This window comes from Lynx rufus, unplaced genomic scaffold, assembly GCF_022079265.1.
Source record: "Lynx rufus isolate CCGP_SWC_20201006 ecotype Redwood Valley unplaced genomic scaffold, mLynRuf1.p SCAF_5, whole genome shotgun sequence".
Lineage (NCBI taxonomy): Eukaryota > Metazoa > Chordata > Mammalia > Carnivora > Felidae > Lynx > Lynx rufus.
The window spans coordinates 44,409,191-44,434,383 of record NW_025814867.1 but is presented as its reverse complement, the minus strand read 5'-3'; the positions used below and the strand labels follow the sequence as shown (position 1 = coordinate 44,434,383).

Genomic DNA, 25,193 nt, shown 5'->3' with positions numbered 1-25,193 from the left:
CCCCAGACACTGACATCCTAAAGTTCAAATGGAAATTCGAGGTATCCAAAATAGCCAAAATAATCTTGAAGACAAAAACAAAGTTGGAAGACCCACACTTCCCAAATTTAAAACTTACTACATAGCTGTAGTAATCCAGACAGTATGGTACTGGCATACAGATACACAGATCAATGGAGTAGGATATAAATTCTAGAAATAAACTTCCATATTTGTGGTTGACTTTTTTTAAAAAAAAAAAAAACAAGGGTGCCATGACAATGTAATCTAGAAAGAATAGCTTTTTCAACAACTGGTGGTGAGAAAACTGGATTATCCACATGCAAAAGAATTACGTTGAACCTCTACCTCACATTAAATAGAAAAATAAACTCAAAATAAAGACCGAAATCTAAAAACTAAGACAAAATAGTCCAGGAAGAAAACATACATAAATCTTCATGACCTTGGATTAGATATCGATTTATTATATAAGATACCAAAAACATAAACAACAGGAGAAACCATAGATAGACTGGACTTAATCAAAATTAAACAGGAGGCATCATCAAAAAAATGAAAAGACAAGCCAGAGAATAGGAAGAAGTACTTACCAATCATACATCTAACAAGGGACTTTTACCCAGAATACATAAAGAAATCTTACAACTCAAAAATAAAAAGGCATAAAACCCAATTTAATTTTTTTTTAACATTTATTCATTTTTGAGAGACAGAGTGTGATTGAGGGAGGGGCAGAGAGAGAGGGAGACACAGAATCCGAAGCAGGCTCCAGGCTCCGAGCTGTCAGCCCAGAGCCCGATGCAGGGCTCGAACTCACACCCCGCGAGATCATGACCTGAGCCGAAGTTGGACACTTAACCGAATGAGCCAGAACCCAATTTTAAAATAAGCAAAGGAGGGGCGCCTGGGTGGCGCAGTCGGTTAAGCGTCCGACTTCAGCCAGGTCACTATCTCGCGGTCCGTGAATTCGAGCCCCGCGTCGGGCTCTGGGCTGATGGCTCAGAGCCTGGAGCCTGTTTCCGATTCTGTGTCTCCCTCTCTCTCTGCCCCTCCCCCGTTCATGCTCTGTCTCTCTCTGTCCCAAAAATAAATAAAAAACGTTGAAAAAAAATTTAAAAAAAAAAATAAATAAAATAAGCAAAGGATTTGAATAGACATTTCTTCAAAGGACATATATGGCTGGCTAATAAGCCCATGAAAAGATGCTCAACATCACTAATGATTAGGGAAATGCAAATCACAACCACAATGATAAAGTGCTTCACACCCACTAGAAAATCTATAAAATATAGATAGATAGATAGATAGATAGATATTAAAAACAAGTCTTGACAAGGAAATGGCAAACTTGGAAACCACACACACTGCTGGTGAAGCTGAAAATGGTGAACCCACTTTGGAGCAGTCTGGCTGTTCCCTACAAGACTAAACAGAGTTACCATATGACCCAAAAATTCTACTCTTAAGTATATACTCAAGAGAAATGAAAACATAGGTAGACATTAAAACATATACACTGATGTTCACAGCAGCATTATCCATAATAACCAAAAAGCAAAAATGCCCAAATGTCCACTAACTGATGAAGAGATAAACAAAATGTGGTATAACCATACACTGGAATATTAGCTGCCATCAAAAGGAACTAAGTAATGATACATGCTATGATACAGATGAACTTTGAAGACATGCTAAGTGAAAGAAGCCAGAAACAAAAGGCTACATATTATAGATCCCATTTATAAATGAAATGTCAAGAATGGGCAACTCTTTAGAGAGTTTGGAGAAAATAAATTAATAATTGCCTAGGGCTGCAACTGGAGGGGTTCAAGAGAAACAGAGAATGACTGCTAAATGGGTTATGGAGTTTCTCTTGGGGGTGAGGAGAATGTTCTAAAATTCATTGTAGTGATAACTGCATAACTCTGAATATAATAAAAGCCACTGAAAGATACACTTCAAATGGGTGAATTGTATGGTATGTGAATTGTATCTCAATAAACTTGTTATTAAAAAAATATGGGGCAGTGGGCTGGCTCAGTCTGAAGAGCATGACTCTTGATTGCAGGGCCATGAGTTTGAGCACCATGATGGGTGTAGAAATTACTTAAAAATAAATTAAGTAAACAAAAATGAACTATTGGGACCTCATCAAGATAAAGAGCTTCTGCACAGCGAAGGAAACAATCAGCAAAACTAAAAGGCAACCAATGGAATGTGAGAAGATACTTGCAAATGACATATCAAATAAAGGGTTAGTATCCAAAATCTACAAAGAACTTATCAAACTCAACACCCAAAAAACAAATAATCCAGTGAAGAAATGGGCAAAAGACAGGAATAGACACTTCTCAAAGGAGACATCCAGACGGCCAACCGACACATGAAAAAATGCTCCACATCAGTCATCATCAGGGAAGTACAAATCAAAACCACAATGAGATACCACCTCACACCTGTCAGAATGGCTAACATTAACAACTCAGGCAATCACAGATGTTGATGAGGATGCGGAGAAAGAGGATCTCTTTCGCCTTGCTGATAGGAAGGCAAACTGGTGCAGCCACTCTGGAAAACAGTATGGAGCTTCCTCAAAAAATTAAAACTAGAACTACCCTATGACCCGGCAATTGCACTACTAGGAATTTATCCAAGGGATACAAGTACGCTGTTTCAAAGGGGCACATGCACCCCAATGTCTAGAGCAGCACTATCAACAATAGCCAAAGTATAGGAAGAGCCCAAATGTCCATCGATGGATAAATGGATAAAGAAGATGTGGTGTATATACACATATACACACATGTGTAAACCTGTTTACACATATATGTAGTGTATATACAAGGGAGTATTACTCAGCAATCAAAAAGCATGAAATCTTGTCATTTGCAATTACGTGGATGGAACTTGAGGGTATTATGCTAACCAAAATTAGAGAAATACAAATATCATATGACTTCACTCATATGAGTGATTTAAGATACAAAACAGATGAACATAAGGGAAAGGAAGCAAAAATAATATGAAAACAGGGAGCGGGACAAAACATAAGAGACTTTTAAATATACAGAACAGGGCGCCTGGGTGGCGCAGTCGGTTAAGCGTCCGACTTCAGCCAGGTCACGATCTCGCGGTCCGGGAGTTCGAGCCCCGCGTCGGGCTCTGGGCTGATGGCTCAGAGCCTGGAGCCTGTTTCCGATTCTGTGTCTCCCTCTCTCTCTGCCCCTCCCCCGTTCATGCTCTGTCTCTCTCTGTCCCAAAAATAAATAAACGTTGAAAAAAAAAAATTTAAATATACAGAACAGAGGGTTGCTGGAGGGGTTGTGGTTGACGGGATGGGCTACATGAGTAAGGGGCATTAAGGAATCTACTTCTGAAATCATTGTTGCACTACATGCTAACTAACTTGAATGTAAATTTAAAAATACATTAATTAATTAAAAAAACTTTTAAAAACTGAGGACATAAAGCTAGTCAATGAACTAGATGGTTTTTAGTAGGACTTAAGGTTGTATCTTAAATATTCCTGTTTTTACTATTAGTGTTGTTTATTAAATTCTTACCAAAAAAAGTAGTATCTGTATTGCCTAAGGTCATCTAGAAACACATGTTTCATGAATGCTCTTGAAGGGGATCACCTCTTTGCACAGGCTCCAGCCCACTGTGACTAGTAAGTACTATTTTTACAGACAACAAGAAAACATGTTTTTATCTTATGGAGATGCTTTTTCGTTTTTCTTTTTCTCTTTGTTTCCTAGATCACATTGGGTAAGTGGAAATATATTCCAAATTCCTATATGATCACCTCTTGATTTTAGAATATTGACTGTTCCAACTAAATATAATTTATCTTGTTAAACATCTGTACCTTTCTTTACATGATCAAAATAAGATTTGATTGCAGACAGAATTTCACTTTTGTAGGTAAATTAACAAGTACCTTCTCCCTAAATTCACTACTTCAAACTAATCTGCAGGCATAATAGCTTACTAATGACCTTGTCATTAAAAGGGGGAGCGGGGGGGGGGGGGGGCTGGGGAAGGGCAATAAACCATGGTGTCTAGGACAAAGCTAGGAAATGAGATCAACAATTCCCTTTTCACTCAAATTGATGTTGAAAGAGTTAAATAAAGAGATATTGTAACAGATCTATTTATAATCCTTTGGTTTTTCTATATCAAATCTAATTCCTAAAAATAACATAACTGATAAAAATTTAAAGATTGTTGCCTTGAGTTTTACTTAACACAGAAGTAGTTGTTTGTCAGGATTTTTATTTTCTGATATCCAAGCTCTATGAAGAAAGGCCATCAATGTTATGTGTTTCCCATTCAGCACACTTATAATGCTTCACTCCATAGACCATATCTTGACATTTTAAAAAACAAAATGACTGTGCCCTCTGGTGGACAAGGCCTTTTAGTAAATATGTTACACACCACACCACCATTATAATCACATCATTGTCATGCTTAGGAAAAAAATCCAGTCACACATTATCACTCCACTCTAAACACCAAACCAACAGAGTAGAAAATCAAAAGCTCAGTCTGTGGTATACTTGTAGGATTTGTTACATCCAACAAGATTGTTGCTCTAAAAACAAAAGGAATTCTAAGTGGACTGAGCTTACGTTGGGAACACATATCCTCTAAAATCACCTCCTAAACTGACAAATGGTCAACACAAGCCAGTAAGGAATATTTATTCACATTTTATACTCTGTAGTACTTGACAGATCCTCTAAAAACATAAGGGCTTTAAACATGTTAATCACTTACATAACTCTTAACAAAATCTTTAACAGCAAAAGAGTTCAGAAACAAATACAGAAAGTAAATCTGTGAAAACTTAAGAGGCAGCAGAGAAATTCTTTAGTTTTGTGAACAAAAGTGAATCCTGACTAAAAAGAATTCTTTGGTAATGAAGCAAAAAACATATTGTTTTCTGTTTTTGTTTTTTGAAACAAACAGACCTTCAAGCATTCATTACTCATCACATCATTTGCCATTTGCAATTTGTCATAACTCAGTCACAGTTGAGCATAATCTGGTTAACTGAAGTTGAATACAAACTAATTATCAATCTAATTAAGAGGGCCAGAACTTAAAATTGCTGATGGAAATGGTCAGATCCTAGCTACAGAAATTATTTCAGTATTAAGTATTCAAAGAGAATGACGACTGGCAAAAAGGGATAATGCAGGTAAACATAAAATAGAACAGTACAAAGTAATAAGGGTATTAGTACTAGTAATTAGTTTTTCTGTTAATTTCAAAGACAATGATTACAGATTAATTTATAAAAGAAATGAGAAATATACTGAATGTGGAAAAAATTAATTATTTCACTATGGCAAATTATCATTGAGATAAGAAGTGGAATATTACCAAATTCCCCAGAGTGGTCAGACATTCTTGTATACCAGCAGTATATAAGATTACCTGTTTCTCAAATCCTTGCTGGCCATTGATATTGTTACACTCTTTATTTTCACTAATCTCATGAGTGTGAAATGGCATCTAGTTGTAATATACACAAGGAGGGATTTTTAGAGATATAATAGCAAAAAAAAAATTGACATTTTATGTATCTACCAATAAAATAATGAAAAAATTGTGGCATATTCATAAAATGAAGTATTATGCAACAGTTAAAATGAATGCAGACAGTATAATACAGATAAATTGCAAATATAGTGTTGGGTGAAAAAAAAGCAAGTTTAAAAGCCAGAGCAAACAAACTTTAAAACCAGGTGCAACAATGTTTATAGATTCATATAGAAGGTGAAAAATGTTTTATAACATAAATGGGAAAGATATAAATTTCAGGATAATGATTATCTGTGAGGAGGAAGATGAGGGAATGAAATTTGGAAGGATAAAAAAAGCTTTGGGCGCCTAGATGGCTCAGTCAGTTAAGCATCCCACTCAGTTTTGGCTCAGGTCATATCTCATGGTTCATGAGTTTGAGCCCCGCATAGGGGCTCTGTGCTGACAGTGAGGAACCTGCCTGGGATCCTATCTCTCCCCCTCTCTCTGCCCCTCCCCCACTCGTATTCTCTCTCTCTCTCTCTCTCTCTCTCTCTCTCTCTCTCTCTAAGTAAATAAACATTTTTTAAAAATGTTTCAATGGCACTGGTAACATTTTATTGCTTCTTAAAAACGCAAATTATTAACATCTAGGTGGTAGGTATATAGGATGTTCTATTATTCCCCTACTCTATCCTCTGTTTGAAATATTTCATAATTTTGGGGAGCCTGGGTGGCTCAGTTGGTTAAGTGCCGACTTTGGCTCAGGCGATGATCTTCCGGTTCGTGGGTTTGAGCCCCACGTCGGGCTCTGTGCTGACAGCTCAGAGCCTGGAGCCTGCTTCCCATTCTGTGTCTCCCTCTCTCTGTGCCCCTTCCCCGTTCATGCTCTCTCTCTTCTCTCTCTCTCTCAAAAATAAATACGTTTAAAAAAATTTTTAAATAAAAGAAATATTTCATAATTTTTAATAAGTGAAAGCAACCTAAACACAATGACAGCCAATGATAGAGCATCGGTTACATTATGGTATAATTCAAGTATTGTAAAAAAAAAAAAAAAAAAAACAACAAAAAACTGTGATGACATGAATGCATATATATTTACATGAAAAGATATCCATGATACTGGATATGCCATGATATTGCCAAATTTTAAGAAGACACAAAATAGCATATACAAACACATTTTTAAAATGGAGGAATAAGAGTGTCTATAGGAAATTCACACAGTTATACCCAAGTCTACCACTGCAATCTCTTCGTTGTAGAATTATATGATTTTCATATTCTTCTTTATACATGTCCTATAGTCTCTCAGTTTTTATGGTGAGCATATATTGCTTATAATCAGAAAACTAATTTTTCATGGGAAGAAGAATAAAAATTTACTTTTACCATTTCAAATTGAGAACACTAGCAAGGAAATCTAGTGAAAACTACTAAGTGAACAAACAACACAGAAATCCAGTAATGAAAACAGGGAAGTTTGGGGAAGTGTGCTGAGTTAGGAGACCAGACATCTTAGCCTTCTTTGACTTATAAAGTGGTAGGAAACTAAACAGGTCAGTGTGGATGGGCCCAAGGATGACAGAAGAGACTAGGGCCCAAACTGCAGAAGAAAAAGAGCCATGGTCTGATTTGGGGTATTCTACACAAGATGGGAGGGATATGTGTAAACTTTCCATGCTTTCCTTCAGGCTCTCCTCCCCTTTACTCTCTCCATGCTTCTTTTCCAAGTGATAAACTGTCATGATGAAATAATTCTTCACTATTTTCCACATCTTAATGAGATGCTCTGTTCCCTGATAAAGTTAATAAATGAATGAGCAATCATTACCTTTGAAATTAATAGGAAAAGTTTTCTTTTAAAAGCTCAAAATTCACTGAAGAAGTACTCTTTTTGTACATTTGTGCATTTGAGAAATGTCTTTAGATTTTACAATTCCTATGTTGTGTATAAACTGGTATGGTTTTACTTCTTATTTTAATGTGTCATTTCCTTATTTATCCTTTGAAAAGAGAACTCCGACCTTTGTTTCAGTCTACAAATTGAAGGTGATATTGTGACAGTTAACAAGTTCCTGGGAGCTAGGAAGCCACGTATATTCAGCCTTAGCAAGACTTCTTCATATCACAAAACTAGCCAGTGTTCTGGGAGGGAAAATAGAGTAAGTAGCTATTAAGCATCTTCCCTACAAAGAAAGCAAAGAAGAATCACAAATAAGGCATCCAAGCAACCACATTTCCTTGCAATGTTTGCATTTTCCTTCACTAGAGAAAAAACAAAATCTCTCTTCTAATCTCAAGCCTTTGTATTAAACAAAATCATTTCTTACAAAAGAATCTCAAAGTTAACCAGTAAATTTTCAAACAGTAAATTTCAAACTAGTGTGGGAAATTAACTAGTGATAACATAGGGTGCCAATTTAAGAATAATTATGAGGAGAAATAAATCATATGTCATAAAAGGAAAACCCTTTTTTTTGTACCTTTGTTCCCAATACCGGGAATGATACAGTCAAGGACAAATTTGCATTCCAAGACCTTCATCATCTAGGTCTTCTCCTCATAACACGAAGAACATACACTAAGTACTAGATTACAATACTGTATACAATGATCATAGTATATCTAGCCCAAAAGGTAATTTGCTGAAATTAAGATTTGCCATTAATAGCTATACTCAAAAAATAAGATGCTAGGCTTACTGATTAAGGCTTCCTTAAAGATAAATCTTGTTTTGAATTTTTTAGTAATCGTCATTATCTCCTCTACTTATCAAGTCACTTCTTAAAAGTATAGCAGTAAGAAACCTAGAAAAGTTTGATCCTTCTGAGACTGGCCTTCAATATGTAAATAAATTATTCCAACTGTATTGATAATAAACTGGAGTCTAGCAAGACAGCTTGCTAGCATGACAAATCAATACATAAAACCTTGACTATTCAACAATGCTCTAATAGTTGGTTATTCATATTCAAAAGATAAAAATAGAGGCCTATCTTACAGTACACCACCAAATAATTCTGGGTAAAGACCTCATGAGCATGGAGTGGAGAGCATGGGGAAACTTTATAAATTTTTGGAGTAATAGAAGAAGCCTAATGGGAACTATCAGTAATGAATTCTTAGTGAATGTCTAACTCTGGACAATGACCACGCCATACAGTATTTCATTGCCAGGTCTCCTACAAGATATTTAGATTTCAGGGAACATATTGATGCCATATATCTTCTCCTCAGATCTGAGGCACAGCCACAGGGTCTTTAAAAATTAAAAAAAAAGTTAAAAAAATTTAAAAAGTACCTGCCAAAACAGCCAATAAAACTCTGTAACTGAAAACACAGAGCTTCCCCCAGGGAAAAATATCAAACCCTTTTTTAAAACTACAGTACTAACACGCCATATTTTAATCCAAGATTCTCATTTTTACATTAAAACTCAAATTTCTTTGGATTTCTGATTTTTATATACTTGAATATTTTTTTTGAATGTCAGAGGGGGATAGAAAAGCCTCTAGACACCATTTGCTTACTATTGGCATATACATCAATGGAAAGTAAACATACAATTTCGACTGACATGTGTTACATTATAAATATCTGATCTCTTATAAATAATAGAATCCAAGAATATCGTAAAACCTACAGAATATAGAATATATGCCCACCAAAACTATCCCACCTAAACTCTCTGAGCAAAGTTTAAAAGTAAAATATTTCTCAGCCACATCTCTTAACAACTATATTGTGCTTTTTTTTTTTTTTTCAACGGTTTTTATTTATTTTTTTTGGGACAGAGAGAGACAGAGCATGAACGGGAGAGGGGCAGACAGAGAGGGAGACACAGAATCGGAAACAGGCTCCAGGCTCCGAGCCATCAGCCCAGAGCCCGACGCGGGGCTCGAACTCACGGACCGCAAGATCGTGACCTGGCTGAAGTCGGACGCTTAACCGACTGCGCCACCCAGGCGCCCCTATATTGTGCTTTTAAATTAACTTGCTTATACTTTTAGCACATTTGATTGGTTTTACTGACATTTCACTACAGCGAGCTATCCCCATTTCATCACCATCAAGTCCTCCTTGTAAACAATAATAGCCTATCATTTGTGAATTCTGATTCTGAGCAATGTCAAGCCAGCCATGCAAATATAAAAGATGTCCATAATGATCCAACAATTTGTTAGAACATTCTTTATTGCCACTTCCTGGGCTTGCCCTATATTGTCACAATGCAAAAAGTAGGCAGATATTTAACACTATTCTTTCTTTGACAGTGAATATACAATTTTGTCAAAGTATCTTTTAAATGTAAACTGAATTTACAATAGCAGAGTAATAGAGGAGCACCAAAAAGACTATGGTTATCAGGAGTTAATGGAACTCTTTAAACAAGCTTACTAAGAAGAAAGACTCTTCAGTAAAAGGATCGCCCGACTCCTTAGGCTGAATGAAAGAAAGGATGCCGCTCAAAATCATTGGTAAGCAGAGAAATGCAAATTACAACAAAATAATACTTTTTGCCCATCAGATTGGAAAGGTTAAGACTGGTAATATCCAGTGTGGAAAAGGGTTTAGAAAAATGGATATTCTCTGGGGCGCTTGGGTGGCTCAGTTGGTTAAGCATCCAACTCTTGGTTTTGGCTCAGGTCATGATCTCACAGTTTGTGAGATCAAGGCCCTTAGTCAGGCTCTGAAGCAACAGCGCAAAGCCCTGCTTGGGATTCTCTCTCTCCTCTCTCTCTGCCCCTCCCCCCTCCCCACCTGGCCACCACCACAGGCACACACTCTCTCTCTCTCTCTCTCAAAATAAATAAATAAACTTTTAAAAAATTGAGTATTCTCATGCAGTGTTAATAGGAATAAATTAGTACAGCCTTTTGGAAACGAAATTTATTTTATCTATGAAAATTTCAGATGAACACACCCAGGGACTCCTCAATTATACTTCTAAACCTCTATCCTAGAGAAATAATTTAATTTTGGATAAGAAACCAAAATATCTGTCCATGGGAAATGGCTAATAAATTATGGTCCTTCATATTACAGAATACCACGCAGTGCTTACTAGGAACATGCTAGATCTATAGGTAAAGCTGTGAAAAGATCTCTTAGACATCAAAGGCTAAGTGTGGGGAGGTGGGGGAAATCAAATTTCAGAGTTAACACTGTAGTGGACATCTGTCATTCATAGTGCCCCAAATTTTCTGAAACCACTTTCTCCACGCAATGAATTCTACCTTCCCAAAGTAGACTAAAACAACAAAAATAAAAACAATAACAAACACTATAAACCGTATTACCCAGCATCCATCATAGCTAGTATTTCACTTAAAGTACATGGCTAGTAACTATGTGGCCTACAGGCAAATAGAACAATCAAGGTGTAAGATTTGAGAAAGAGCCTGGCAAAGGATATTTCTTTAGCTTGGGTGGCATGGCAGTGGAGGCAGGATGTTTTGAGGTAAGACCACAGAGGCTCACTGATGGGAGAAAAGGTGATGTGCTTTGGGGGTCAGTGGCTGCATCAATCCTTTATCAAGCCATTTTTACAAGGAGGTTATGTGTTTTGTTCCTGACAATTTGGAAATTGCTTCTCCAGGATATGATACTCTGGACATCTTTAGCTAGAGTTGATTCCATTATAAAAATTAAGAAACCTTTCATATACACAAATGGTCATCACTTAAGAACTTCTTTAGTTCATAAATTTTGAACTAAAAAGCACCACATATTCAGAAAAAGATCTGAAGGTCTGTAAGATCACATAACACCCTGATGTTAACACTGAAGAGGGAAATGGGATTGATATGTATAGATGAGGAAGGGGTGATGGCAGGCTTTTCCTTTTTCCTCAATATACTTCTTTTCTGTTTAAATATTTTTACAGTAAGAAATAGTCCTACAATGCTGGGAGTTTGTTTTAATAACTTAAAATCTTCAAAAAATTAAAAAGTAATATGCCCCTCCTAAAGGTGCCTGTCATCCTAAATGACAATAATAGTTTTATGGTACTTAAAAGTGGAATTTTAAGAGAGAACAACCTGAAAACATTTTGTGGTACATATATACACAATTTCATGTATTCTAACTTATATAACATAAAAGCCTCATATTATCTTGTAATGGGGAAGGACTTTCTAACCATAATCCCAGAGGTAGAAGGAAAGCATAGCAATTTTTAACTACATAAACAAAACTACTGAAACCTTAAAGTTAAAGATGAAGGACAAACCAGAAAAAATGACCTAAAACACATATAGCAAATAATAGATTAATATTTCCAGTATAAAAAGAATTCTTAGAAATCAGTAAGAATAGACATTTTGTTTGTTTGTTTTGAGACAGAAAGAGAGAAAGGGGGAAGGGGCAGAGAGAGAGAGAAAGAGAATCCCAAGCAGGCTCCATAGTGCTGTCAGCGCCGTCTGATGCAGGGATCAATCTCACAACTATGAGATCATGAGCTGATCCGAAATCAAGAGTCAGATGCTTAACCAGCTGAGCCATCCAGGCACCCCAGTAAGGATAGACATTTTAGTTTAAAAATGGGCAAAGAGCATTAACAGGGAATTCACTCTCTTATTCACATGCACGCATTCACACACACACACGCATACATACACCACACACACACACACACACACACACACACAGGGCAAAAGACATTACTATGTTCAATCTCATTAGATTTTTTTGTCAATTAACTAAAATTTGATAATATTTAGTATTGAAGAGGGTATGGGGATAAAACACAGTATCAAACACTATTGGTGGGATTCTAAACTGTCCCAAACTTTCAAAAGGCAATCTGGAATATACAATAAAATTTTAAATGTGTTCCATAACAGAGCAATTCTACATTTGGAAATGCATCTTATGCAAATAAATAGACAAATACAAAAAAATGAAGACATTCACTATAGCACTGTTTATAATAGCAAAAACTGGACAACTTAAAAATCCACATGAAAAATTAAACAAATAAATGTTCAAAAATTCATAGTATTTCCTGATAATGCAAAACCTTCCAGCCACTGCAAATAAAAACATAGATCCTTCTCTAATACCATGAAATGATGTTCTAGATAGCAAATTAAGTCGAAAAGCCTGGAAACCAAGTAGCATGTTTCTATCAATGTTAAATACAGATTCATTATATAAGCAAACACTTACACAAATATATACATACACTTATATCTATAAACACACCCACCCACCCACACTGGGCATATATCTTAGAAAACAGTTTAGAAATACATACCAAAATGTTAACAGTGGCTAGTTCAGAATGATTAAATTATCCAAAAAAGTGAATAGTCTGAACCCTTTACAATGAATATGTATGGGTTTTATGATAATAGTAAGAATATTTTCATTCTTTAAACAAATAATGAGCAACAAAAATCACCTTACTAAATACCTTGTGCTTTTACCATATATTACTATTTTCTTACCTTTAAACCTTCAGCTGGAAGTCTATAACCAAATCTTGCTGGAAGGTCATCAAATGTCTGAGATGCATTTTCAAAATTATACTAAATATAAAATTAAAAACAATCAAGTTACAACCAAGTTACACATAACGCTAAAAACAAAAAGGTTATTTAAGTTGTCATTTCCACAATTTGATCCACTAATGCAGCTTAACACAATTAAATCAATTTTGTAAATATACATTCACTAAAATAGCAAGGAATATATACAATTTACTACATATACAACTGCATAAATTAGATTCTTATTTCACATAATTATTAAACAGCAGCAATTCTATAACATTAAACCACTTACTACCTCCTGAGTTTTTCCCACAATTTCCTAGCAAGGAATTTTCTTTATTTCTTTTTTTAATGTTTATTTATTTTTGACAGAGAGAGCAGGAGTGAAGGAGATGCAGAGAGAGAGGAGGACAGAGGATCTGAAGCTGTCTTTGCCCTGACAGCAGAGCCCGATGTGGGGTTTGAACTCACAAACCATGAGATCATGACCTGAGCCAAAGTCACTCAACTGACTGAGCTACCCGGGAGCCCCCACTACCAGCAAGGAATTTTCTAAACAGATTATTTTCCTGCAAGAGTTCCATCTGACTTTCTCTAAAGGGTCTGATTTAATAGAAGAGATATATAGGATATCTGGCTCTAGCTTACGAAAGATGCCTTTTCCCCAGAGAAAAAAGAAGCACCAAATCATTTTTAAGAAATTATCATTTCGGAGGAGTTAGAATGGCAGAGAAGTATAGGGACCTGGATTTCCCTCATTCCTCAAACACTGCTGTTTTGAGGTCAGAACACTTGGAGCACCCATGAAATCAATTTGCAAAGGGACACAAAAACCTCCACAGGTGGAGGGAGACAGCTTAGCCGAACTGAGATGCATGTATGTGAATTGGGGGAGATAAAACGGTGGCATAGACACAGAGTGGGGGAAACCCTTCTGTGGAGAGACAAAAGGGAAAGAAAAAGAGGCTGTGGAAGTCCGGTATTGGAAGTCCCTCTCCAGACCACACACCAGGGAACAAGAAACAGGGAGAGTGCCAGTTTGCACTTCATAAACAGTCTTAGAGGAGCTGAAGACTGGAATTTTCAAAAGTGTGGGACTTTCTCTGGACTGGAGCCACTGCCATATGTGGGCACCGGGGGAGGAGGGGAGCCAGCCCCAGGCATGGTAGGATCTCAGGGGGCACTGAGAGAGAACAGTCCCCTTCCTCGAGTACTGTGGGAAGAGGATATGTTGCCCCTCCAAGGACAACAACCCTGCAGGTGCCAGCCAGAGGCCCTTTGTTGACTGGGCAGAGTGGCACTACCCCAGAACCAGGTTTGCACAGAGTGGGATCCTTTAAAACATCCGGTTTTGAATCCTGGCAGAGTGCCTAGGAGACATGGGGGGACTGTGGTGCAGGGCAAGCTGACTGCTGACACTGCTCTGTGAGCATTGCCTGAACAGCGTGGTTTGAGATATCCAGTGCAGGGATGAGAGACTGGGGTGTCGCCATTTTTCTCCCCATCACCAACACAGTGGGGCCTCAGAGAACAGGACAGCCACCCCCTGTGAAGGTGGGACCGCTTACACCAAATCCCGCCCCTCCATGCCAGGCAACAGCTTATCTACTTGAGCAGGACTGACACTGAGTGAACCAGACCGCCTCTCCTCCAGATCAGCACAGCCACCAGTCCCAGGTACCAACAGACAACTGTCCTGCTGTTTTATGTGTTCTGGTCTTCTTTTTCCTCTTTTCTTTCCTTCTCTTTCTTTTTTCCCTTCTTTTTCTTTCTACCCTCTTTTTTTTTCCCCCTTTGGAATCAGGCTCATAGTTTCTGATTTGATTTTTGGTCAATTCTTATTATACATATTTCTTTCTTTCATTCTTTCTTCTTTCTCTGTTCTGGTTTGTTGTTGTTGTTGTTGTTGTTGTTTAATCAAGCAGTTTTACTCTACTCTCTTTACACCTTTTCTGTATCTCCTTCTTTATTTTCCTCTCTCTCTGGATTAAGCCTTATAGTTAGTTTCTTTGATTCTCTGCCTGGTCTTTTTTTTTTTTTTTTTTTTTTTTAATCCACCCCTTTCATTTTCCTCTTTGTTTGGGATAAGGTTCACCAACGCCCCCCCCCCCACCTTTCCTTTTTTTCAAGGTTACTTCAATGAACAAATCAAAGCACACCTGGTAGAAGGTCCAAATGATCCACTACTAAGAGCAGTGGGATAGAGCAGCCAAATACACAACAACAGAGGGCTACCTGAAGTGCCAGGTCCTGGACAGGGTATGACTTCTTTTTAATATAGTAGTACTCGCAGATGCAGGTCATACAACAAGCTATCAAAATGTAAAAGACAAAATGACGAACCAGAAGAATTCTCCTCAAAAGAAATTTCAGGAAGAAATGACAGCCAGAGAATTGCTCAAAACAGATATAAACAATATATCTGAACAAGAATTTAGAATAACAGTCATAAGACTAATAGTTAGCTGGGCTTGAAAAAGCATAGAGGACAGCTTAGAATCTATTGCTGCAGAGATCAAAGACCTAATAGTCATGATGAATTAAGAAATGCTGTAAATGAGATGCAAATAAACTAGATGCAGTAACAACAAGGATGGAAGAAGCAGAGGAGAGAATAGGTGAAAGAGAAGATAAAATTCTAGAAAATGATGAAGCTGAAAAAAAGAGGGAAAGGAAATTACTAGACCATGAAGGGAGAATTAGAGCTCTAAGTGATTCAATGAAACAAAATAATATCCTCATCATAGGAGTTCCAGAAAAAGAGAGAGAGAAAGGGGCAGAAGGTTTATCTGAACAAATTACAACTAAGAAATTCTCTAATCTGGGAAAGGAAACAGGCATCTAAGTCCAAGAGGCACAGAGAACTTCCTTCAAAATCAACAAAAACATGTCAAACCATGACATAGCAGAGTGAAACTGACAAAATACAAAGAGAATTCTGAAAGCAGCTAGGGACAAACGGGCCTTAACCTACAAGGTAGACACATAAGGGCAGTAGCAGAGATGTCCACTGAAACTTGGCAGGCCAGAAGGGAGTGGCAGGAAATATTCAATGTGCTGAAGAAGAGAAATATGCAGCCAAGAATCCTTTATCCAGCAAAGCTGTCATTCAGAATAGGAGAGATAAAGCCTTTCCCAGACAAACAAAAACTGAAGGAGTTCATGACCACTGAACCAGCCCTGCAGGAAATCCTAAGGGGGACTCTGTGAGTGGAAAGCAGCAAAAACTACAAAGGACCAGAGACATCACCATATGTACAAAACCTATAGATAACACAATGACACTAAATTCATATCTTTCAATAATCACTTGAATGTAGATGGAATAAATAAATGACCCAGTCTAAAGACACAGGGCTTCAGAATGGATTAAAAAAACAAAAACAAAAACAAAAACTAAGATTCATCTATATGCTGCCTACAAGACTACAAGAGACTTATTTTACACCTGAGGACACCTGCAGATTGAAAGTGAGGGGATGGAGAACCATTTATCATACTATTGGATGGTGAAAGAAAGCCAGAGTAGCCATACTTATGTCAAACAAACTACATTTTATGACAAAGACTGTAAAAAGAGATGAAGAAGGGCATTATATCATAATTAAGGGATCTATCCATCAAGAAGAGCTAACGATTGTAAACGTTCATACCCACAATGTGAGCGCAACCAAATATATAAATCAATTAATCACAAACATAAATAATTATATAGATAATAATATCATTATTATAGGGGACTTTAATATTTCACTTACAACAATGGACAGATCATCTAGGCAGAAAATCAATAAGGAAACAACAGCTCTGAATGATACATTGGACCAGATGGACTTAACAGATACATTCAGAATTCTTTATCCAAAACAGAATACACATTCTTCTTGAATGCACATGGAACATTCTCCAAAAGAGATCACATACTGGGTCACAAAACAGCCCTCAACAAATAAAAAAGGACTGAGATCATACCATGCATATTTTCAGATCACAACGCTATGAAACTTGAAATAAACCACAAGAAAAAATTTGGAAAGCTCCCATATATAGGGAGGTTAAAGAACATCCTACTAAAGAATAAATGGGTCAACCAGGAAATTAAAGAAGAAATTTAAAAATATATGGAAGCAAATGAAAATGAAAACACAACAGTCCAAGTCCTTTGGGATGCAACAAAGGCAGTCCTAAGAGGAAAATATATTGCAATTCAGGCCTATCTCAAGAAGCAAGAAAGGTCCCAAATACATAACCTAACCTCAAATCTAAAGAAACTAGAAAGCCAACAGCAAAGAAAGCCCAAAGCCAGCAGAAGAAGAGAAATAATAAAGATTAGAGCAGAAATAAACAATATAGAATCAAAAAAAGAAAAAAAAAGAAAAAAAAAAAAACAACCCAGGAGAACAGATCAATGAATCTAAGAGCTGATATTCTGAAAGAATAAACAAAATTGATAACCCCCTCGCCAGACTTCTCAAAAAGGAGACAGAAGACCAAAACAGATAAAATCATGAATGAAAGAGAAGAGATCACAACCAACACCACAGAAATACAATTATTACAGAATACTACGAAAAATTATATGCCAACAAACTGGACAATCTGGAAGAAATGGACAAATTCCTAGACACCCATACCCTACCAAAACTCAAAAGGGAATAAATAGTAAATTTGAACAGATGCATAACCAGTGAAGAAATTGAATTGCTTATCAAAAATCTCCCAACAAATAAGAGTCCTGGGCCAGATGGCTTCCCAGGGGAATTCTACCAGAAATTTAAAGCAGAGTTAATACATATTCTTCTCAGGCTTTTCCAAAAAATAGAAATGGAAGGAAAGCTTCCAGACACGTTCTATGAAGCCAGCATTACCTTGATTCCCAAACCAGACAAAGACCCCACTAAAAAACAGAATTACAGGCCAATATCCCTGACAAACATAGGTGCAAAAATTCTCAACAAGATACTAGCAAATCAAATTCAACACTGTATTAAAAGAATTATTCACCACAATCAAGTGGGATTCATTCCTGGGCTGTGGGGCTCGTTCAGTATTCACATATCAATCAACATGATACATCACATTAATACAAGAAAGGACAAGAACCACATGATCCTGTCAATATATGTAGAAAAAGCATTTGACAAAATACAGCATCCTTCCTTAACAAAAACCCTCAAGAAAGTCAGGATAGAAGGAACATACCTTAACATCATAAAAGCCATATATGAAAGGCCCATAGCTAATATCATCCTCAGTGGGGGAAAAACTGAGAGCTACCCCCTTAGATCAAGAACATGACAGGGATGTCCACTCTCACCACTGCGGTTTAACAGTGTTGGAAGTCCCACCTCAGCAATCAGACAGTAAAATGAAATAAAAGGCATCCAAATTGGCAAAGAAGTCAAACTTTTACTCTTCGCAGATGACATGATACTCTACATGGAAAACCCAAGACTCCACCAAAAAAACTGTTAGAACTGATACATGAATTCAGCAAAGTCATAGGATATAAAATCAATATACAGAAATCGGTTGTATTTCTATACACCAGGAATGAAACAACAGAAAAAGATATCAAGGAATTGATCCCTTTTACAGTTGCACCAAGAACCATAAAATACCTAGGAATAAACCTAACCAAAGAGGTAAAAGATCTGTAAAAGATCCACATATGTTTTCACTCATATGTGGAATTTGAGAAACTTAACAGAAGACCATAGGGGAAGGGAAGGAAAAGTAAGACACAAACAGAGAGGGAGGCAAACTATAAGAGACTTTTAAATACAGAGAACTAAGGATTGATGGGGGTGGGGGGTGGGGGTTGGGGGACTGGGAAAATGGGTTTTGGGCATTGAGGAGGGCACTTGTCGGGATGAGCACTGGGTGCTGTACGTAAGTGATGAATCATGGGAATCTACTCCTGAAGCCAAGACTACACTATATGTTAGCTAATTTGACAATAAAAAAAAAAAAAATATTTGCCTACCCTTATAGATATAGGTTCCTACGCTACAATATTTATTAGTTCCCTACCACAACAGAGAAAAACAAAACAAGGTTTCTCTATAATTGTAGAAGATAATAGTAATGATGATTGTTAAATGAGTTTGTTGTATTATTTAAGAATGTTTAATCTGCTATAGAGAAAACCAGAGAAACAAGGAAGATAGATGAAACTAGGCAAAGATAGTAAACAAGTAACTTTTGAAACACAGGCAATGCTTACCTGATGTATTAGAAGTTAAGACAGCTTTCTGTAAACAGTAGGCCAAAAATAGAAAAAAAAAAACAAAACAGAACACATTGTTTTGAATATAGGTAAAAAAGATGGAACAAAGTGAGATTGTTATGTATAGACAGCAAAGGACAGTGCGAAAGGATCAAGCAAAACTTTATTGTGAATTTATTTATTTATTTATTTATTTATTGAGAGAGCGCGCACACACTCGCAAGCAGGCGAGGAGGCAGATGAAGGGGGGGGTAGACAGGGAGAGGGAGAGAGAGAGAGAGAGAGAGAGAGAGAGAAGCAGGATCCATGCTCGGAGTGCCGAGGCCAATGCAGGGTTCGATCACACAACTCTGGGATCATAATCTGAGACGAAATCCAGAGTCAGATGCTAAACTGACTGAGCCACCTAGGCGCCCCAGATCAAGCCAACTTTAAATGTTCACAAAGCATGGATTACGTCACAAATGCAGACTGAGAGCTTTGCTCAATCAGTCATTGGTGATCCCCATTCTAGCCTAATGTGTCGTCTGCCAGAGACATGCAGAAAAACAGTTCTGTGGGTAAGAACAAGTTATAGCTACGTTCAGATGTAAATATCTCAAGTGTCTTCAATAAAGCAAACAAATTTTGGATCTGAACACCTTCCATCTGTCAATTCCCCTTGCTCACCCTCAACTCAGGTCCTGGTAACCACACCGTCACCAGAGAAAGTTGATGGAGCATAGAGACAGACTGGGTATGCTAATAACGGTTAATACAGGATTTGAGCTGTGTGGTTCTCGAATTTCGCTTGAATCTGATCCTGAGGGTCTTAACGTACCCATCTTCTACCTGTACTTCTCGTTGTATGTTTGTAATTAATTCAATAAAATGTGTGATTCAAACATCTGTATTTGGTCACTGAACCTATCCATTACCTCTGGGATAGTCAGCCTGGCAGTATACTTGGAAGCCAACACTGTTTCAGGGTAATTTCCTACTGTAACAAGAATTCATATTTGCAGAGTGCTCTATGGTTCACAAAGCGCTTTACAGTCACAAAGGGCTTTTATATCCATTACCACCATGTATCTTTTAATCTCTTAAGTAAGAAACCTCTCCTCAATTGATTTAAGTGTTGAACTTGAGAAAGCCACTTAACTCTTCCAAGACCAAAGACACTACTCTAAAATAAAGAAATCGATCTACATCAATATAGATAGACCAAAGAAAAGACACAAATGTGTGCAAGTAGTACTGTTTTGAAAAATGTACTTTTAAATTCAGGAAAGGAAAATCTACAACTGCAGTAAGCTTTTTATCTTATCACTTCCTATTATTAAGGAGTTTCACTCTTTTAGCTAAAATTTCAGAAATAAAATGTCTAGCTTGAGCAACAATACTTGTAACAATGGGACTTGGAATAAGTTTGGTCACTGAGTGAGATCCGTTTTGAAATTGATTTGACTTTCCTTAACAGCAAAATAAGGATTGTCCCACACTGCCTCTTATACTCACATTGTGTAAAAAGAAAACAATATTTCTATCATGAACAAAACAAAAACATCTTTAGCACAAAAGTGCTTTACTTTAGTATTGGAGGGTGGACTGCTGCTCATGAAATTAAAAAATGCTCACTGTGGGGGTGCCTGGGTGTGGCTCAGTCAGTTAAGTGTCTGACACTTCATTTCGGCTCAGGTCATGATCTTGTGGTTCATGAGATCAAGGCCCGAGTCAGGCTCTGAGCTAACACTGCAGAGCCTGCTTCAGATTCTCTCTCTCCCTCTTTCTCTGCCCCTCTCCTCCTTGTGTGCATGCATGCGCACTCGCATACTCTCTTTCTCTCTCTCTCTCCCTCTCTCTCACAATATAAATGAATAAACATTAAAAAAAAAAAAAAGAACGCTCACTGTTAAAATTTCTGAAGTAGAAAATAAAGTTACTCCTCTCTGGAATTCCATCTCCAGTTACTGCCATATATTAGTTTTAATCCACTTCTTTCAAAAAAATCTTTTCCTTAACCAATTCTTTCCTTCAACAGCAGGCTTAACAGATTTAATTCAATTTAAAAAGTTACAAATGTTAACAATTATTGAGCATTTAGGAGATCATGTTAAACACCTAACAGGTGTTCATTTACTTAATCCTTAAAAAATCCTTATAAAGTAGGCCACTATTTTACCATCCTCATTTTACAGATTGGCCACAAAATGTTAACAAAAATTTGTTCTAGGGACACCTGGGTGGCTTAGTTGGTTGAGTGTCTGACTCTTGATTTGAGCTGGGGCCATGATCCCAGGGTCATGGGATCAAGCATGCCACTGAGCGTGGAGCCTACTTTAGATTCTTTCTGTCTCTCCCTCTGATTCTCTCCCCCGCTAGTGCTTTCTCTCTCTCTAAAAAAATAAATAAAATTTAATTTAAACAAAAGAAAAGAAAAGAACTTGCTCTAGTAAATTAGAAGAACCAGGATTCTCACCCAGGCAGTCAGGTCCCAGAGTGCTGGCTCTTAACTCAGTGCCCCACACTGTCTCTCATACAGTCTCATTTCATAAGTAAATGGAGACTTAAGAGATATGAAGCTATTTGTCCAAGGTCATTCGACTACAGAGTGGCAGAACTGGATTTCAATTCAGTTTTCAAATCTGTTGCAGGAGCTGTTAACAACCATGCTATATAATCTGATCCATTCAGACCACTAACCACTGGATGCTTCTCTCTTACTCTGCCCACTGACCCTCACAACTACCTACCAAGAAGTAAATTCTCTCTGACAAATAAAGCCCTACAACAGAATCAAAAGGCAGACTGGGAGTAAACCAAAATCGGCTTGTTTGACTCTCTCTGAAACCACATTAAGATAGGTACTACTTTTCAGTAAGATCATGGCACAGCTCAAAGCTAACAAGTCACTTGTAGCCTATATACCTGAGAATAGTCCACATCGATCTGGTTATCTCTAAAGTGTAATGCCTCTGCCAAATCTAAAACTCCATGTTTCTAGACACAAACCTACATAATTCATAATGTCACATTTCATTTTGGGTCAAAGAAGAGAGATATGATAAAAGATGATGAAGATGAATTGCTAACAGAAATAATAATCATTTAAAGTATCAGGGTGCCTAGGTGGCTCAGTCGATTACATGTCTGACTCCTGATTTTGGCTCAGGTCATGATCTCACGGTTCATGAGATGGAGTCCCACATCAGGCTCTGCCCTGTTAGTGCAGAGCCTGCTTGGGATTCTCTCTCTGTCTCTCTCTCTCTCTCTCTCTCTCTCTCTTTCTCCCCCTTCCCCACCCACAAGTGCACACCCACTCTCTCTCAAATAAACTTTAAAAAATCAAGCACCAAGGAATAAATGTTATTAAAAGAAAATATGAAAAAATTAAATCTCCAAGGAAAGTTAGTAATCAGTTCAAACATTTATTGAATTCCTACTACATATTACTCTCACTCGGCACCAGAAACAAAGTATAGTAAGACACAGTTCTGCCTTCTAGGTACTCACAATCTAGGGGACTTACTGAGTAGTTAGCAACACACTATAGTAGCATCTCCATATTCTCTTAGAACTCTAACCAGCTGGACAAATACTGTTGTCAGGGAATTAACAAATGGTAGAATTCAACCGCCAAAAATAAAATCATCTGAATTTTATCTTTTCAAAAGGAGCATACTAATACCAGCCCAAAATGGACCAATCTGATGTCCAACTTCTTTAAATCTCCACTCAGATTTCACGATGCTCTTATTCACTTAAAAGGAAAAGCTAACATTTTCTTGCTCTTGACTCATTTCCTTTCAATGCTTGTGTTACTGATCTAGTTCCTCTGCCTTGATATTTAGTTCCTCTTTTTACTAGTTACTGCCTTCACAATCTACTCCCCTCCAGCTATTTCTGCATGGTCAGCCTTCTATCCTTTGGTGTCAGCATAATGACCAGATTTAAGTCCCATTCTGATGGTTCCTTCCCTAGATGATATCAACATACATTCCACATTTACCTGCCTGAAACACACGGAATACTGCTGGCAAGCACTGACTGTTCTTCTATACCTAATATTTTATTTTGTCTCTCCATTAACAAAAAAGCAAACACCTTGGGCCGTCTCATATACTGCTTGAGGAAGTGAGTGAAGGATGAGGAGAATGATTATATAATGAAGAGAAAAAAGATAAAGCATTTACTGTGTGTGTCTGATACTGTTCTAAGTAGTTTACCTTATCTAATCATCATTACAACATACCAGTTTACAAATAAAGAAACAGAAGCACTTACAGTGGCTAAATAATTTGATTAAGATCACACAGCTGGTTAAGTTCCCAGAGCAGTCCACTAAAGCTCCTTTAACCCATCACATAGCTAAACCATAAAATAACAATCCACTTCAGGTAAAAAGGAAAGAAGGAAGTTAAAGGAGTGGCAGATATTACAAAAAACAGAGGAAGGGGAGGGGAGAATATAAAAGAAATCAAAGGAGAAAAGCCAGACATGGAGAACTTCATTCCCTATCAGTCCATAAATCTTCTACTTCACTTCAAAAGTCATTCCAAGACTATTCCAAGGACTCTGGGGACTAAGTTAGAGGGAAATTTGCATATCAATGTAGTCCTTCAAAGTTCCACTTCTACTCCATCTAGACTATTCCAGAAAAATCTAATCAACCAGTTCCTTACTAAAGAGGGTAACAGTGAGAAATCTCATAGGGATTTGAGTTGCTATGCTTCAAAAGTTGGGATACAGAAACCAGTCTGAATCTCCCAAATTCCACAATGATCCTCAACACTTCCACAAGTACCACAGTATACAGAAACATGGCTGAGCACCACATCAAACTTTGGTCAGCAACAATTCTGGCCCTTCTGTTTCTAGAGTGACCTAATGTCATTAAGCAAATCACTTGCACCTAGAAATTTAAAATAATAAATCTTTAGCATAGCACCTAGAGTATAGATGTGTAGACACACATATATACATACACACACAGTTCTTTTTCTGGCTTCAAAGAAATGAGAAACAGGATATATATATATATATATATACTTCCCAGTGCAGAGGACAGTTAAACAACCTAGAAAGAAATACTAAGGTTTTGAAGAGCAATCTTCTTTTCTAAAAACTTTTCTATCTACCATCAAAGATCAGATCATTCTGCTTGCCTTCTCATTAATATTAATCTGAGGTTGAAATTTCCTATAAGCATCTTATATAATTTTTAAAAATATCAAGGGGTGCCTGGGTGGCTCAGTCGGTTAAGTGTCCGACTTTGGCTCAGGTCATGAACTCACGGTTCGTAAGTTCGAGCCCCGTGTCAGGCTCTGTGCTGACAGCTCAAAGCCTGGAGACTGCTTCAGATTGTGTGTCCATCTCTCTCTGCCCTCCCTCGCTCACATTCTGTCTCTCTCTCTCTCTCTCAAAAATAAACAGGGGCGCCTGGGTGGCGCAGTCGGTTAGGCGTCCGACTTCAGCCAGGTCACGATCTCGCGGTCTGGGAGTTCGAGCCCCGCGTCAGGCTCTGGGCTGATGGCTCAGAGCCTGGAGCCTGTTTCTGATTCTGTGTCTCCCTCTCTCTCTGCTCCTCCCCCGTTCATGCTCTGTCTCTCTCTGTCCCAAAAATAAAAAATAAACGCTGAAAAAAAAAATTTTTTAAATAAAAAAAAATAAAATAAAATAAACAAACATTTAAAAAAATGCTTTTTAATATTGGGGCACCGGGGTGGCTCGGTTGGTTAAGCATCTGACTTTGGCTCAGGTCATGATTTCATGGTCCTTGACTTCAAGCCCCGCATCAGGCTCAGTGCTGACAGCTCAAAGCCTGGAGCCTGCTTCAGATACCATGTCTCTGTCTCTCTCTGCCCCTCCCCAACTCAGGCTCTGTCTCTCAAAAATAAATAAACATTAAAAAAAGTGATGTTATCAGGGGTGCCTGGGTGGCTCTGTCG

At 37.5% G+C, this 25,193-nt stretch overlaps 1 protein-coding gene across 5 annotated transcripts in view; it reads right to left on the bottom strand.

The window, feature by feature from the left end:
- Positions 1-25,193, bottom strand: part of RNF13 (ring finger protein 13) — a 162,705-nt gene that overhangs the window by 108,128 nt on the left and 29,384 nt on the right. For all 5 annotated transcript variants that reach the window (XM_047100178.1, XM_047100181.1, XM_047100177.1 and 2 more), the window contains exon 3: positions 12,993-13,073. In XM_047100178.1, coding sequence (XP_046956134.1) covers positions 12,993-13,073 — 81 coding nt within the window. The remainder of the gene's footprint in view (positions 1-12,992; positions 13,074-25,193) is intronic.